General features: G+C 35.5%; 1 protein-coding gene and 1 long non-coding RNA gene across 3 annotated transcripts in view; one reads left to right on the plus strand and one right to left on the minus strand.

Annotated features, from left to right (window-relative positions):
- The window catches only part of LOC121420118, a 28,955-nt gene that overhangs the window by 9,494 nt on the left and 2,467 nt on the right, over window positions 1-16,994 (minus strand). The window contains exon 1 of one of the 2 annotated variants that reach the window (XR_005970705.1): window positions 15,287-15,369. The exons of the other annotated variant lie outside the window; for it this stretch is intronic. This is a non-coding gene — a long non-coding RNA (uncharacterized LOC121420118). Of the gene's footprint in view, window positions 1-15,286; window positions 15,370-16,994 lie in introns of those variants that run through there. 2 annotated transcript variants of the gene reach the window in all.
- Window positions 582-3,625, plus strand: LOC121420117 (putative nuclease HARBI1). Its single transcript, XM_041614652.1, has 3 exons — window positions 582-626; window positions 2,247-2,426; window positions 3,206-3,625. The coding sequence occupies exons 1-3, from the start codon at window positions 583-585 to the stop codon at window positions 3,513-3,515; spliced, it is 534 nt and encodes a 177-aa protein (XP_041470586.1). The 5' UTR covers window position 582; the 3' UTR covers window positions 3,516-3,625.

Consider the following 16,994-nt stretch of genomic DNA (forward strand, 5'->3'; position numbering starts at 1 on the left):
TATTGACATTAATTATTCATTTAAATAGGGGCCTACTATTGCTAAGTAATATTAATTTATTCCTAGATCTAAGGCCATACTGAGCTGATGCCATTGCTCAATATTCCAAAACATAGATATTCTAGGTGTGGGCCAAACGTAAAATATTTACACGTCTACGATAGCGGGCCGATAGACTAGGCTTAAACTCGAGCTCTCACTGAGCTGAGCCGATCGTCTCCGTCATCCCGGCACCGCCGCTAGGGCTGGCGGAAGGGTACCGGTACGTTCCCTATCGACAGTCCCACCTGCTAGAAAAGAAGTTAGAATAAAATACGAGTTCGACATGGGCTAGATCTCAGTGATGTTGAGAAGTATTTAAAACTTTAATTCACATTTTATTTCCGATACAGTTCATCAAATTCCCTACCGGAGCTGAGGCTGATCGGGTGAAGAATGATTTCTTCGTGATAGCAGGTTTCCCGAGTGTTTTGGGAGCTGTGGATTGCACGCACGTCGGCTTGAATTCTGCAGTTCTCGGGGAAAACGAAGCAATTTACGTGAACAGAAAGTTTCGGCACTCCATAAATGTGCGCTGTGCAGATGGTTTGCGACGCAAAATACGTCATTACCAACGTCGTCGCAAGGTACTACTATTATTAATTTTACCATTGTTAATATTTTCATCACATTATTATAATTATCATTGAAAATTAATGAATGATAATCACAATAATGATAAAAATAGTAATAATGATAACAATAATAATAAAAATGATAATAATAATAATAACAATAATGATAATAATAATAATGATGATGATAATTTAGTAGTAGTATTTGAAGTATATAGCAGTGATTACTATATTTTTTGTCATATATCATCATTAATGATTATTAATGTTATCATTATTTAAATCAATATTACACTATAGTTGTTCAAACGGTTAACGGCACAGGGTGGCTGGTGTGTCAGCTATATTGAGAGCGTGCAAACGGAAATGTGGCCCACTTTATTCTAAAAAAAATTATCATCTAACACTTAATTTGTAAACATGCATTTTCTGTCATATAAACCCAACCCATCATATTTGTATTTAGGATTGACGACCCTTCCCCCCCCCCCTCATAAAAAATGGTTTGTTCCCTTGGCTTACACGAAGATGAAGCATATTCTTCTACTAGTACAATAGCCAACTTCAAACAGTGTTATAAATAATAGTCCTTCATAGGGTCCTTATAGGCCTGTGACCCTACTTGCGATTACATCTTTCAGGTACTGTTGAAATACCTATTTAAAGGTCAAGACAACCCTAGCTTGAATTGAATCATCAGAAAAAAATTAAACAAGCATAATGAAAATTAACATCAAAATCAAAGTGTTAAATGAGAATGTTATGAAATTTAAAAATTTTCACAAAACAATTATACAACTTAGTGAGATATGTTTCTCACTCTCTATATCTCTTTTTTTAAAGTTTTAAATATTTTACATTAAAGACCAATCTGACTGAACCATAAAAAGTATCAAAGAAAATGCTAATGTTCAGGGGGTTCAGAGAGGTATAAAACTTTGTTTTACAGGACAACTTTGATCAGAGAAAATAAAAATATTTCATATCTCATATAATAAAAAAGAAATAGCGAGTGGTTGGCATATCAGTTCCCTAACTTGCATACCGACCAGAATGTGCATTTCTTTTTAGCAGGATTTTGTGGTTTCCCCCTCAGTATACCTACTCCCCTGGGGCAGTAATTAAGATATTACCCAGGTAGTATTTTTTTCATTTCCTCATGAAAGAAAAATATAATTTGAAGTTAAATTATTGAAAAAAAATTAACCATGTTGTATATTGGAGTATTTAACATGGTTTTAATTACAACATGGCTAAAAAGATTTTTTTTTTTCTGAATTACTTACTTTTTAAACTTTTGAAAATTCATAAATTTCTTGTTTGTCCGATATACTGTTCACACTTTCCCATATCAATTTGTCTCATTTTTCTTTTTCTTCTACAACTTTTTTTATTTGTGTTGGATTCCCCTTGAAGCGAGTCTATTGTGCATTTGAATTTATCCAAAGCCTATCAAGTGATTTATGTTTCCAAGAAAAAAAAGTAGATATTAAAGAAAGAATTAATATCTTGAGCGGATTTTTAATCTATGCATTATGTCTGGTAAAAAAAATGCATGCTATATAACATTCATACTGAAGAGGCAACCACAATATATGTTCATGAAGGAGTATGCTACTTTGTCATTTGCAGATGGCCCGGATCAGTCCATGATGCACGAATCCTTAACATGAGCCACCTTGGAGAGTTTCTGCAAAACAGAAGGGAAAGTGGTTATCTCTTGGGAGACAGTGGCTACCCCCTAAGACGATGGATTCAAACCCCATTTGGTCAAGACAAAGATGACACACCTGCGAAGAAAGCCTATAACAGGTATGTGGAATGTTATCAAGTAACCAATTTATCATGCATGATCGCCATTTATATATAAAATAAATTGACAAGTTTCTTGTAAAAGGATATCAACTTCCCAGCTAGATAACCATCCTAACAGTAATAAGTATAGAACTACCCTTATAGGCTTGCCTGAATTCAGCTATTCAAATATGTGAGAATTTTTAAAGGGGAATTCAGCCCTGGTCATAAAATGTTATGTTTGAAAGGAAAATGATAAATAAAACAGAGTAGTGAATGTTTGAAAGAAATCGGACAAGCAATGAGGAAATTAAGGCTGCTTTGAAATTGAGATCCGTTTTGTATATTTCAACTGCCAACCATGGGCAATCAAATTATGAAAAGGGGAAGGACTTCTTTCACATAGGCCATGTTATCAGGAATTTGTGATTTTCGCCAATCAAGTACCAATTCCCCTAGGGTACGTAGTAATCTAAATAGAACGTATATTGCTCAATCTTCATTAAAGAAAAAAACATTTTAAGTAAAACATTTTTCCAAAGAAATTACATTATAACTAATTGACTTATCGGCTTATCGGAGTACAGAGGAGAGTATTCATTGCATTAATGACATCATAATATATGCGGCCAATTTGAAGTCTACATGGGTATAGTGAATGCAATATAGATTTCTTGTTAGTCTGATATCAACTTGTCTGATTTTTCTTCTAAATGCAAGTTATTATTTGGATTTGGCCCCCCTTTAATTGTTTTAATGTCTTCATGAAATGTTTATCTTTATTTATTAAAATGCAGGGCACATGCACGGACACGATGTTTGATTGAAATGATGTTTGGACAGCTGAAAAACAAGTTCAGGTGCTTGAAGGGGCATGGGATGCAGATGGAACCAAGGAGAGTCTGTGATGTTGTTGTTGCATGTGCAGTCTTGTACAACATAGCTAAGTTATTAAATGAACCACCAGACGAAGAAGAAGAAGCGGATCAACAGCCTGAAAATGAAGAGGGAAGAAATGATGAAGTCAATGTGGAAGAAAATGATGATCATGAGTACCAGGTTGGCCAGATGGTACAAATGGATATTGTTAATGATTTCTTTACATAGTCTAATTCATATATATTTCTTTCAGACCAAGACTTGACCCAAACATAAAATTGACAAATCATATACCGATTAAAAGCTTATAAACTACTGAATAAACAATGTACCGGTAATTTTTTTCACCACCAAGCAGTTGAATATTTTGCTTTAGAATAGCTCTATTGTGCTTTTCATCGGCCTAAAAATTGTGAAGTAATGTTGTGATTAGGTTTGTACACATAAAAACTGAAATATTGTCAGTGCCTTTTTCCTCTCCAAATGAAGGTGAATATATAAATCTGGAAATTAAAAAAAAATCAACAATTTTTTCTGTGTAAAAACCTTTGTAATCCTAACACTCCTGACACCACATGATTCAAACTGTTAAAAAAATCAATAAAGTCTTTTTAGGCAATATACTCTGCTGTCTAGCAGTGAATATCAGACTTACAACATTGCACTATGTAATTCCCACTTGTAAATTTAACTTCAATCTTGGTCTTTAAGTTATGTGTTCAGGTACATTGCAGACTCTCTTTGGTACCTTTGATTAATGTAGAAAGTTGATAACATAATCCCAATTGTAATTGAGGGTTGGCGGTTGGGGAATATAATTAGTCTCATTGAATGCATTACATACTTTTTATCAATATCATAGCATAATATCAATCACTAAGGGTTGGTCATTATTATTACTCCAGTAACACTTTCATTTTCTAGATGTGATTTAATTGCAAATGTCATCTATTGCTTACCGTGAATTATGTAATCCATTACTTTTGTGATAATTATTTGGAACCCATATGATATTTAACTGATAGCTATTTATTGAATAAAAGAAGTATGAGCATTGTGACAGCAACTTTTAATGACAGTTTCATGTCACCATATTGAATAAACAGCTTCCCTATTTCAGTATATAATGAACAAAGGTTTAGAAAAGCAACTCTTGAAAATTGAAGCACTTTATTATTCATGTCAGACTATTTATTGACAATTGAATAATTTCATCAAGGTATAACTATTTTCATCTTAAACACAAATAAACAAATGTATTCTCATAGACATAAAGAAGAATATGTACATTAAATAAAATTACCAAGTAAAAAGTATATTTTTTTAAATAATTGTATATAACTATATTCTATATACATTATGTAAATATGAATTGCCAACAGATTTAATAAATTAAAGGCACTTGGATTCACTGTATTATAAGTAATGAAATTATTGAATATATCTATAATTGATCTGTATATAGTTATAAAAAGTTCATATATTATTAGAATACATACATTGATATTAATAAATACAATATAATTTAAGAATTTAAATTGCACAGAGTTTCTCTCTTTTGTTAAAGTGTGTGAATACTTTTTCAAAATTTTATATTTACAGGAATTAATATTCAAAATGCATCTTTTATTCAAAACCTTTCATGACAGAAAAAGATGTAGATATGAATAACGTAAAAGTAGCCCCCTTCCTCTTTATTCAACTGAAAATTGTTGCATTGAAAAAAAATTATCTTACAATGTGTACTCACTCATGTATGACTTGATTGAGCAATTGTTATTGTTTTTCTTCAAAATATTAGCCTAAATGGTACTGCTGCAAAATTATTTGCATGAAATCAATTCATCTAAATGTTTATGTACTTAGAAAAGGGGGAGAGTTACTTTTTCGTTATGTGTGAAAAGAGTAAGTCCATGTCAATTCACCAGAAATGTTCATGTTGCATTATGAATGGAACCTGTAAAGTTTTCATTATTTGAGGGCCCTGGAGATTTATCTTAATGGATACATAATCATTCTTATTTAGACCATATGTGACCCGCCACCTAAAGATCAACAAAAGTCGTCATTGAAGGTGCTCTTTTAATAGCAAAAATAATAATTTGGTCTTCAAAATGAAAAAAAAAAGTTAATTGGAAAGGGTAAATCTTCTTCATACTGTCAAAGGCTGAAGATTTGAAGTTGACTAGAAAACAAGATACAAAATTCTATCTAACACAAGTTTTAGCAGAGTGTGCACATCTCATGCTTGAGTGAACCACAAACTTCAAACCTTATTTTCTCCATATTTTTTGAAGCTCTCGCTTAATTTCATCTGCTTTCAATCAAGTACTTGTAACAATTATTCTTGATCAATTTTGACAAGTTATATATCATATCAAAGTTTAGGCTATGCTTTTCAATCTCAATGAAAACATCAAAATTTATTCTGGGAGACTTGTTGATTTTGGGTGGCTGGTCAAATATAATATTTATAGATCTAGCATTTCAAGTATTTGACCATCCTTCTAGCTGATAAATTTAATGAAATTTAAATGACAATTAGCAATTTTGTTCATTAATGAAACTATATACACCCTATGCTCAAATCACAATTCTTTATTGTTAACTTCTTTGTAAACTGAAACAAACATAATATTGTCTGGTATATTATGCCTATTGTTAATTGATTCTTGGGGATTAACAGTTGGAGAAATTGCAAATTTTAATATTCACTGTCTTAGGCTCATTGTTACTTCTTCAAGTTCTAATCCTGGATAAATCTCTGAAGATACTTTTTTTTCGTTTCACCAGGTCATTAGTGGTTCTCAAAATGACATTGTGAGCTTAATATATATTGTTTTAATACCATAGGATTTTTAGTGGACTTTGGTCAAAGTTGAGGGATAAATTGTCATCAGGGCTGTTATGCAATTCAAAACTTGGATTCCACAAAGATTTTATGATGTATTTTACACTGCAAAGAAATATTCTTATTTTTCATTCAGGTCAACATTGTTTTACTTTTGTAACAAAATATATAAACCAAACATGCTGGACAATGTGACATCACCAACTTTAAGAACGACTGGTGATCCTTTCTTACGCGCTTAACCATCGCCAATGAACATTTTGGTTGTATGTCATTTACCACAAGAAAGCATCACCAGTCGTTCTTAAAGTCGCTCTTAACTTACGAACAGCTTTATGAAACACCCACCCGGTATCTATATCAGTCCACATCACAGAAGCATTCACCAGACCTGCAAACCTCTGGAAATGAAAAACTTGTATTCTGTGAACAAAAAAAATGCATATTTCCCAAAAAACTGTACTTTTATTTCATAATGAAATACATTGTGCGAAAGCTCATCGCGGCGCTCAAGCTGCATGCAAGCTGTAATGTGCACTGGTTTTAACAAAATGATTGAAAAAAGTTTCCTGAAATTACATTGATTCAAAACCCATTTGTGTTATTTTTCAATTTTTTTCTCTCACAAAATCATAGTTTTTAAAGAAAAAACATACTGACGTATTCTGGTTGCAAAAACATACTAAATACGCCCAAAACGCATTGGTTGGCAGCTCTGCAACAACACTTAAGAATCAAAACCAATATTGGTTTTGCACTGATTGGTGTTGGTTAAATGCCAAATTAGTGTTAGCGTAGTTACACCAAACCGGTGTTTTAACACCTCTCCAGTATGGACAGATATACATGTACATGTAGATACCTGGCTGGTGTTAAATTTACACCAACCTTTTTTGCAGTGCACCTGAAACGTCATGTGTGACAGTGCGTTGATACATGGAGGCCTTACAGCTGTACATTTGATAGGATTTAACACACCCTGATATCGCTGTATAGTTTTATTGGTTTTTTCTTTGAAGTCTTGCACAAGTTTTGAGACCAATTTCACACAGAATACCTCACATTTTTGACGTGTAGATTTTTTAATTGATGATATCATCTTCAAGAAATGGTGATTTATTTATGTATTGTGTGCATATTCAATGGAAACTGCCTTCCTTCATCTCAAATTATCACATAACTTAATGAATTTAGTGGTAATTATGACTTAATAATAGCCTGCAGAAAATTAAAAAAGAAAATTAAAATTAAAACCTACAAATACATGAGAAATTTAATAAACAAAGAAGTTCCATATAAAAGTAGAAATTGCCCCTTCCCCTCAATCTCAGGTACAGCAATTGCCCCTCTATGAGAAATAGATCTGCCATTTGCTATAATGATACATGGATGTCTAGACTAAATACTTTTGCCTATAGGGGTGTAAGTTAAGAAAATGTGAAGGGTTATTCATTTAATTTTGACTTGTTCTCATTTCTTTATTTCTGCATCAACCTTGTTCAAACTTGGTACAAATGATCCTTGGTTGATACCATGTGTGTGTTGATGAGGTCAAAGGTCATCTAGGGGTCAAAAGGTCAAAGATAGGAGGCCATTAGTCATTTTTTTTTTTACAGATTTTGGTTTAAATCAATTTTTTTTGTTTGCATCAATATTGTTCAAACAGTATTCTGCATTGTGTGAATAGTTGAGTTGTTTCATTATTGATGTGATCTAAAAATGGAAACAGTTTAAACCCATTGACTCATTTGTAATAGATATGTGGTGCATTTTGCTTGATTGTAAGAAAATCAGTATGGGGTCGGACGTACACTGTCTGAATGCATGTCAACTTTAATCAAGCATAACTCTTCACCAGCATCAGATTCATTTGTTAATTCCATCTTATGTGAAAGACAACTAACCAAACAGTATGTATATTAAAAAAAATCCAGTTTAGAATGTCTATGTTTTGAGTAACTGATCTTCAAAGGGGGTCGGACGTACAGTGTGCAAATATTTTGCACAATGTACGTCCGACCCCTTCAAAGTGTATGTCCGACCCCAAATAGATCAGCCTGTAACTAAAACAAAGCAATGCCTATCAATTTCTTTGCTTCATTTCTTGTAAGATTCATCCTTTAGCTAACAGCTCATATTAGAATTTTAGTACCTGCAACACAAAAATCACAGAGATTTTGACATGAAATCTAAAAGCATAAAACCTGCTTTCGTCTGATGTACGTCCGACCCCTCACATTTTTGCCCATATTTTCTATTCTTCATATTGCAGCCTGGTCCTGTCATGCTGTAATGATAACCTAGGTCACATGTTATGATATACTAAAATAAATAAAACACTGCTATCAAATTAAAGGAGATACAGCTCTTAAATGTGTCCGAATGTACGTTCGAGCTTTATGGAATGACCCTATTATCATACACACCAAATTATAATGAGCCTATAACTAGGTTAAGTTAACTACTGAAAAGTTATCGCATTATTAGGACTTCAGATGGGTGAGATGAAAACATGTCAGTGTGACCTTGACCTTTGACCTCAAGATCAATGGGCTTCCTAGGACCCATGCTACATGTAGTATCGTACACACCAAATTATATGAGCCTAGGTTATTAAAGTTACACTGAAGTTATTGTGTTTACAAGGACTTCAGAAGGGTAAGATGAAAACATGTCACCGTGATCTTGACCGTTGACCTCAAAATCAAAAGGCTTCATGGGATCCATGCTAGTACATGTATTTATATGAGCCTAAGTTATAAGTTAAACTGAAGTTATCACATTTACAAAGACTTGAATACAGTGACCAGCAAATAATTTGTCAGATTATTGGCATGAAATGTAATCAACTATTTTTATTCAAAGCCTGTAGCCCATGTCAAGTTCGCTGATTATTCTTTTTTTCTATTGCAAATAGAGCATATGAATGCACAAACCAATCACGTTTATGGTATGATGCCTACTCCCACCACTGCAGTGCAATTCCTCCATGTAGACTTTAAGTAACCCATATGCACTTCATAGATCTGGGTTACTTTAGTAGACCTATGGAGGAACAGGATGCCACAAAGCCAGATTAAGTCTCAGGGTAGCAAATCCTGGCAGAAATAGACTGAAAAATATAGACCGACTTCTCAGTAAAACACAGATGGGCAATGTGGCATTTGACTGCAGCAACTCCTTGGGTAGAGTTAACTCAGGCATAATTAAGACTTTAAGGAAAATGAAACCTTTGGAACATGACAGCTCATGCCAAAATAGAAAAAACAACAAAGAAGTAAACCAACAAAGATTTGAGAAAATTGAATAAATAAGAAAGTTATGACCATTTTTAGTTTAGATCATTATTTTAATGCAGATCTTCCTATTAGCAATACAACAAAGATTTGTGAAGTCACATGTGAACAACTTTCCTATTACTTTTGTATATATCTCACTTAAACTGCCTCTTTTATCACATCTATCAGTAGATCATTCATACAGTGTAGGAGGGCATGTAATACAGATTAATTCAAAGAATACATGTAAATCATTGATGAAATATAACCATAAGAGAAAATTAGGGGGCATTTTAATTCTGTAAAAGGGAAATTTGTAGTTGGTCACATGTGACATCACATATCTTTGTTGCATTGCCAATGGGAGGATCTCCATAGCATTAGTTATCGCAATATTCAAATGATCATAACTTTCTCATGATTTGTCCGATCGTTCTCAAATTGTCTAATTCTTTGATTTTTCTGTTTTCACACATGCCCACTTGTCTAGGTTCCATTCCCTTTGATGTTACGGATATATGATCAGCCAGCACCTCAGGCCTCATTCATGTCTCAGAATCACAATCCGCATAATTTGGTAATTTGCGAAGGTTTACTAAACGCTGTTGTTGGGCCCCCTTCCCCATGAGCATAATCAAGCAATTTAAAAAAAATTCTGAAACGCAGTGTCCGGTCTTCCCGGATTCAATTTCAATCTTACTTGTCTTAACAAAATGACTGGCTGAAATGACCGAAATATAACGTTAGATCTAGAATGAGGGTCTAGAGACTAACATTAGACCGACAATGATCTAGTCTAAAATAAAACCCTAATTTTTTCAAATTTGTATATTTTTTAGACACACTTTTAATATAGAAGAATGTAAGGATAATAATAATTGTCATTTATATAGCACTTTATCAATCTACGACTGCTCAAAGTGCTTCACAATTATTATTACCCAGTCACTGGATTCATAGCATTTCAAGCAGCCTGTTAGGCGCACACTTGCTAAACCAACCACAATGAGTTGTTTCCTACTGTAGGCCTACCCATTTAACACCTGGTGAGAGTGGCAAAGTGTGGATTGATGCCTTGTCAAAGGACGCTAGGCTATGGTGAGATTCAAACACACGACCCTCTGATTACAAGGCGAGAGTCAGAACCGCCACACCACGGCGCTTCCATGGAGAGAAAAGTAAAATGCCACTTTCAGAATTTGTATCTGCAACTGTGCATCAATGTAAAGCAAGCAGGAGATCAATAAATATTACAAAAGTCATGGAGGAAAAACCCTATAAGAATCTATACCATGAACAACTTTGAAGTTTTATGAATAAAAGGGCATACAATTCAAGAGTATACCTTGCCGCGCGTAGCAGCGCATTGCACTTTACAAAGGATTACAGTCCCAGTCATTGCATTTGTGTAAGTTGTACTTTTGCTGCTGAATAAAATCTGCACATACATATTGTACTCTCCTTTAAACAGGTAATTATCTCCTTCAATATTACACATCATGAGGAGACAGGAATAATCATTGTTTCTGGGGTTTTCTTTAAGAAATTCTGACATTCCACTGTCAATCCCTTTGAGAGGAGTCAACATAGTTCAGAGTAACAACCAATGCACAACCTGACTAAAGCTTTAGGTCTAGATCTACATGAGTTGATTCAAATGGATGATTCCACCCCAACAAAAAGTTGATTTGAATAAAAAGAGAAAAATCCAACTACTACATGTAGTAGCATAACGCTGAAAATTTAAAAAAAAATCGGATGTAAAATAAGAGTTATATTTTAAAGTTTCGCTTAATTTCACAAAACAGTGGGTATGTAAATGAGGGAACTGATGACATCACTCACTATTTCTTTTGTATTTCATTATTTATTTCTTATTTTATCCACATTGTTCTGTGGAAGAGTTTTATTTTTCCCTGGACATGTGGAATTACCATTGTTGAACATTTTTTATTCAGTCAAGTTGGTCCTCATTGTCAAATATGTAAAAATTGAAATATTGTATAATTCAAACAATAAAAAACATAAGAAATAGTGAGTGACATCATCGATTCTCTCATTTACATGTGAGTAAATTGTGCATGTCACTATTTTGTAAAAAATAAGCGAAATTTAAAATGTCATAACTTTCTTATTTTACATCCAATTTTGATGAAATTTTCAGCATTATGCTTGTCTGATTTTTCTTTCTATTGAAATCAACATTTTTCTGAGGTGGACTTGACCTTTCAGCACTATTCTTTTTCCTACTTCACAAGCTTTAAAATGGTACCAAATTTGTTGGGATTCCTTCAAGATTTCAGAAAAAGTCAATAGGGTCCATCTCTTCAATGTAACTAAATTCGGCCCTCAATATATTCTTTTACAGAAATTTTTTTTGCATATTTTCCCCTGTAAATTTTAAATATCCCTGTTAATATTTCAGAATATGAGTTGATTTAATCATCATTTTTTGTCTTATTTCAAAATTTTTTTATATGGTATGGAATTTGTTGGGATTCCTTCAAAATTTAAAAAAGTCCTTGATCCCTTGCAAAGTATATTTAAAACTTGAATTTTAGGCATAAAGTAAAAATAGGTGGTAGCCAACTGCGGGCCATTCCACTTTAAGTGGCGAGGTTCTCGGGGCTAGTATTATTGTGTTGGAATGGATCGCTGTTTTTGTTGGTCGTTGTAAATCATTTCCACACCCAAATGATCTCCTCTCAGTGTGTCTGTCACAAGGTTGATGAACTGCTACAATGTAGGTACTATTTGCTTTATAGATACTGGTGCTAGAAGTTGGCATTGATGCTTTTGATGAAGTCAAAGAATGGATCAAGATAATTGTAATTGTAATAATTGTAACATCTCTTCATTTCTCGTCTTGGCATGAGGGGGGCGTGAGCCGTAGTATGGCCAGTCTCCCCCCCCAGTCTGCAGTCCTCCTTGTCTTCGCACATGCCTGTCTGCATGATTCTAATAGTAATAGAGGATACAAAATAACTTTGGAATGCAATGGCATGATCGACAATGAGAACAACCTTCCACGGCATACATTTTTTTTCCTGAACGTTACTACACAGTATATAGTTATAGGAAGCACTGGCACTGGTCGGACAGCGCCCTGCGGGCCGCTTTACACCAAAAATGCAGATCAATGCAGCCGGAACAGATTTCTTTCTCCTTTTTCTCCATAAAAAGAAAATGATATGCTTTGGAGCGGCTTTCTTTGTTTCTTTTCTCAATGAGATAAAAATGCTATGAATTGGAACGGAAATTTCAGTGTAAAAATGGGGGTCCTCTCCGCGGCACACCCACCATGCATTACATACTGAGTGCCTCCCCCCTCCCTGGGTAGGCATACACTACAAGGGGAAGTGTATACTGAGGTTATGTTTGTTTCCCTCTATGTTACTACACAAAGATCTAGGAAGCGTTTGCGTCACCGCACGCCCGGAGAGGGGAGATGGAGGGGGGGTTACATATTGAGGACAATTGTTTAATGTGATATGGAATTGTCCTGGGGGGGAGGGGGAACTCAGTATATAATGCATAGTGGGTATGTGCCGCGGAGGGGGCCCCCATTTTGACACTCAAATTTCCGTTCCAAGGCATAGCATTTTTGTCTTATCATATCAATTTGTTTGCGCTCCTTTTTTGCAGTGCGTAGCATGTTAAATTATTTCCCTATGGAGAATAATAGAAAATACGCCGTTTTTTTAGGGATTTGCTAAGATATCTCCCAAACGCGTCAACAAGGTGATCTATCAAAACAGAATAGAATTGAGCAGATTCTCACCTATAACATGATATGATTTTCATTTAATTTTAGTCAAATTAAGTTCTGTCACTTTTGAGGTTTTTGGAACCTTTCTTGATGATTTTGGAAATCCATTTGTACATGAGCCAATGGGCAAGTGCGAGAAACGAAACGTTTGGTGCGACTTCACATTGTTGTAAAAAAATATATACGTCACAATAGACCCTATCAAAAAAAGACATTTTGCAGAAAATGCTGTAGATTGCGAATACCTAAGAATGATTTTGATTGGATAAAAAAAACCTCTGTCACTTTTCACATTTGCAAAAGCTTTTGCAATAATTGGTCACTATAGTTTGGCGGGTTCAGCCGATGGCATTGTGTGTACACAGTATAGTACACAGTACACACGCATAGCTAGGCAACGCAGCGCGTGTATTCGTACAGGACGACTTGAGTGTATGTTGGATAGGACCGTACCATTTTTGACCGGGGGTGTGCCAATGAATGCAAGTGATCAAGAAGAGTTACAAAACTGAAGGGAGTGAGAAAACAAGGAAAGTGAGAGGGAAATTTACGAAAACAAGTAATGCGAGGAAAAATGACAAGAAAAGGAGAGAAAGGAGAAGTGAAAACACGCAGCTGAGTGCGCTCACGATATGTAAGTTGAACACCCCTGCACCGCAATGTAGCAGCCCGCCACTATACACGTAGACTGCCTGCACGATGCGAAGACAGCGGCGCGTATTAGTGACTGTGCGTCAAACGTCCCATTTCTATGCCTTATAAGAGCGTTTTTTGTACACAACAAATTGATATGTGAGAAAAAGAAATTTGCTCCAAAGCATAGCATTTTCTTCTTATCGAGAAAAAAGACAGAAATCCGCTCCGAAGCTTCGCATATTTTCTGTTACGCCGTTCCGGCCGTATTGATCTGCTACAATGAGCCGCACTTTTGGTGAAAAGCAGCCGCAGACCGCTGTCCTGTCCGACCATCGCCTCTGCGCTAGCGCACCCGGCGCCCGTACCGCCAGGCTAGCTGCATGCACGTTCCATAGGGATGCATATGCACTCACACTCAGGTGACCCGTTCCAAGGACCCCCGTTTTCACAAACATTCATAGTTCCGAAGCCCGTTCCGAGGACCATCCTTTTTACAATCAGCCCGCTCCAAGGCCCCCGTTTTTTGTCTCGCCCGCAGCACACACCTACATGTACTACTTTTTTGGTAGATCAGTGCCCTCCCCCCGGGAATTGTGAGGGTAGGGATGGAGAGTGCACTACAAGTGGCAGGTGATACAGGAGGTAGTGGTAAAACTGGAAATGCTATTTGGACCTATAATGCTATTTTTAAATGAGCTTCGGATGAAGCTACATGTACGTGTACATGTTGTATTATTTCAACACTACTTATGAATACTTCTATACATGGCTACATGGATACGTGCACTACGAAGGCTGTTATTAATAACCTGTTTATCGATGGTCCTGTCGAAAATCGCTTGTTTCTGCCACTTAGCGATATCGATAATCTTTCTCTCTGTCGATAATACCCGCTATAAAAACTATTATGCAGGGACACAGACTGATTTTTCGCGTTTTCAGAGAATTCAAGGAAACGGCCCTTTGAAAGTGGCTTATCAAACGGAAAATCACAGAAAACTTATTTTTCATCAAACTGCACAGAACAGCAACATAAATTATTCCAAAATCTCAACGAAATACTAGCTCACTCCCACTTTGCTTTTATCATACTAGAAGTGGGGTGATCGATCGTGACAATCCAAACATCATGACGTGACTATACTCGACTCCATTCGATCGAATCGAAAACATCACAAGCGCAACTACATGTAACATTCCTGCCCTCTACGTTCGAACAGAACGCGAAGCTACATGTATACAGCAGGATATCAAAATGGCGGATAGGCGAAAGAAATTGACTGCTCGGAATGTCCAAAAAGCCCCAAATTGTGGATAAAACTTCATCCAATCCTAAAATCGTGAAAGGTGATGCATGCTAAATATGATTGTTAAAAGATGCTATATCATGTAGTCATCACTCACACGTACACTGTACCGTATTGCGAGGTATAATAGTAGATAGATCTAGTACATGTATACTAACCTCGTACCATGAACCGCGTTTGGCAGTGGATTTCTAGCTAGTGCCTGGGTCGCGCGTGCTTGGATCTCAGTTCTGGTGTCCACGACACTAAGTATGGCTTGATTTTTCAGTGCGCGGTGGCATGGCCTGGGCTACATTGTATGGCTACGGGAGCCTACAATAAACTACAAAGTAGGCCTAGGCCTAGTGTACAATACATGCCATAGGCATAGCTCCGCGCTCCCCGGCTCAACATCGAGGAATCGCACACCATGGTGACTCAATTAGGCCTAGGCTATAAAAAATCGACTTCAGACAGTCACAGTGCAGTCATTTAATTATTCATTTATTGGCATTGCGTGCTAAAAACTAAAAAGTAAAAGTAATGGATTTGGAACCCATAGAAACGCAAAGACATGGGAAGTTTAAACCATAGTTGCCAGAGTTGGCATAATTATGCTTTTTGGCATAATTTGGACCGCTTCAGCATCTGGCATTATGCTTGGCATAATTTGACAAAATTTAGCATAATTTTAGCATAATTTGGACTTTTTTTGGTGAAACCATGTGGGGACATGTGGGGGCACGTGCCCCCCCCAATCGGTTGGCAAAAAAAAAACGGGGAAAAGGAGAAAAAGAGGGAAAAAGGAAGAGAAACGTAGTGGGGGAAAGAAGAAATTGTTTATCATAGTATTATGTTATGTAACATAAGAAGCATTTTTTCACAACTTTACTTTTTTGCTTAATTGTGTCTTCATTGTTCCTGGCGCTCACATAGACTTTTTAACGAGATATATAAAACTGCTGTACTAAAGCCTCCCGTTTTCAAATCAATGTACAACAAAATAATACATTTCCTCTCAATTAGAGTTATTATTGTTTTAAGTAGTAATATATTCTTTTTTATGACTACTGAAAGTTATTGCCCTATTTTAAGGTCTTAATATAAAACATTTCCTGTCCGTGCTAACGTTCGCATTAGTGGATTGGTGAGATTTCTGCTCTTCATGAACTCCTAAAATCAGTCCTTAAAATGTAGATTTTTCTGATCTGAATATCAAAAAATTTTAGCTCGCACTTCGCCCTCGCAGTATTTCATTAGTGAGATGCGTATGATAATCATGATTACAATGACTTCAAAAAGTGCTCCATGTGTTTAGATATAATTCTAACAAAATCAGCAAGCGCTTGGCACTTGCATTAGATTACTATGGTGAGATATGTACACTCTGACTAAATGGATTCGTAGTCCTAAAATATCCATGTTTGGGGTCAATATATACAAAAATTTCAGCTCGCGCTTCGCGCTCGCATCATTTGGTTAGTCAAATACGTAGGGTCTTAGAGAATTCCTACAAACAACCCTTAGAATGCCCCTCTTCAGGTCTATATTTCCTAAATTTTCAGCTCGCACTTTCGCGCTTGCAGTATTTGATTAGTAAGATACGTATGATAATCATGATTACATGACTACAAAATGTGCTTCATGACTGTGTTTAGATGTAATTCTAACAATTTAAATCAGCAAAGGATGGCACTATAGCATTAGATGACTATGGTGAGATATTTATACTCTTAATGGATTCTAACATATAATCCTTAAAATTTCCTTGTTTAGGGTCAGTATATACAAAAATTTTAGATCGCGCTTCGCGCTCGCATTGTTTGTTTAACGAGACAGTTAAGTATCATGATTACAAAACAATTCGCTTATAATGTCAATTTTTAG

Source organism: Lytechinus variegatus, chromosome 8 (genome assembly GCF_018143015.1).
Source record: "Lytechinus variegatus isolate NC3 chromosome 8, Lvar_3.0, whole genome shotgun sequence".
NCBI lineage: Eukaryota > Metazoa > Echinodermata > Echinoidea > Temnopleuroida > Toxopneustidae > Lytechinus > Lytechinus variegatus.

Bases quoted from the DNA above. Each gene is read 5' to 3' on its own strand.
- LOC121420117 (XM_041614652.1), top strand. From the start codon at position 583: ATGGTTTGCGACGCAAAATACGTCATTACCAACGTCGTCGCAAG. The intron at 627-2,246 runs GTACTACTATTA...TGTCATTTGCAG, and splicing joins ATTACCAACGTCGTCGCAAG to ATGGCCCGGATCAGTCCATG. The intron at 2,427-3,205 runs GTATGTGGAATG...ATTAAAATGCAG, and splicing joins GCGAAGAAAGCCTATAACAG to GGCACATGCACGGACACGAT.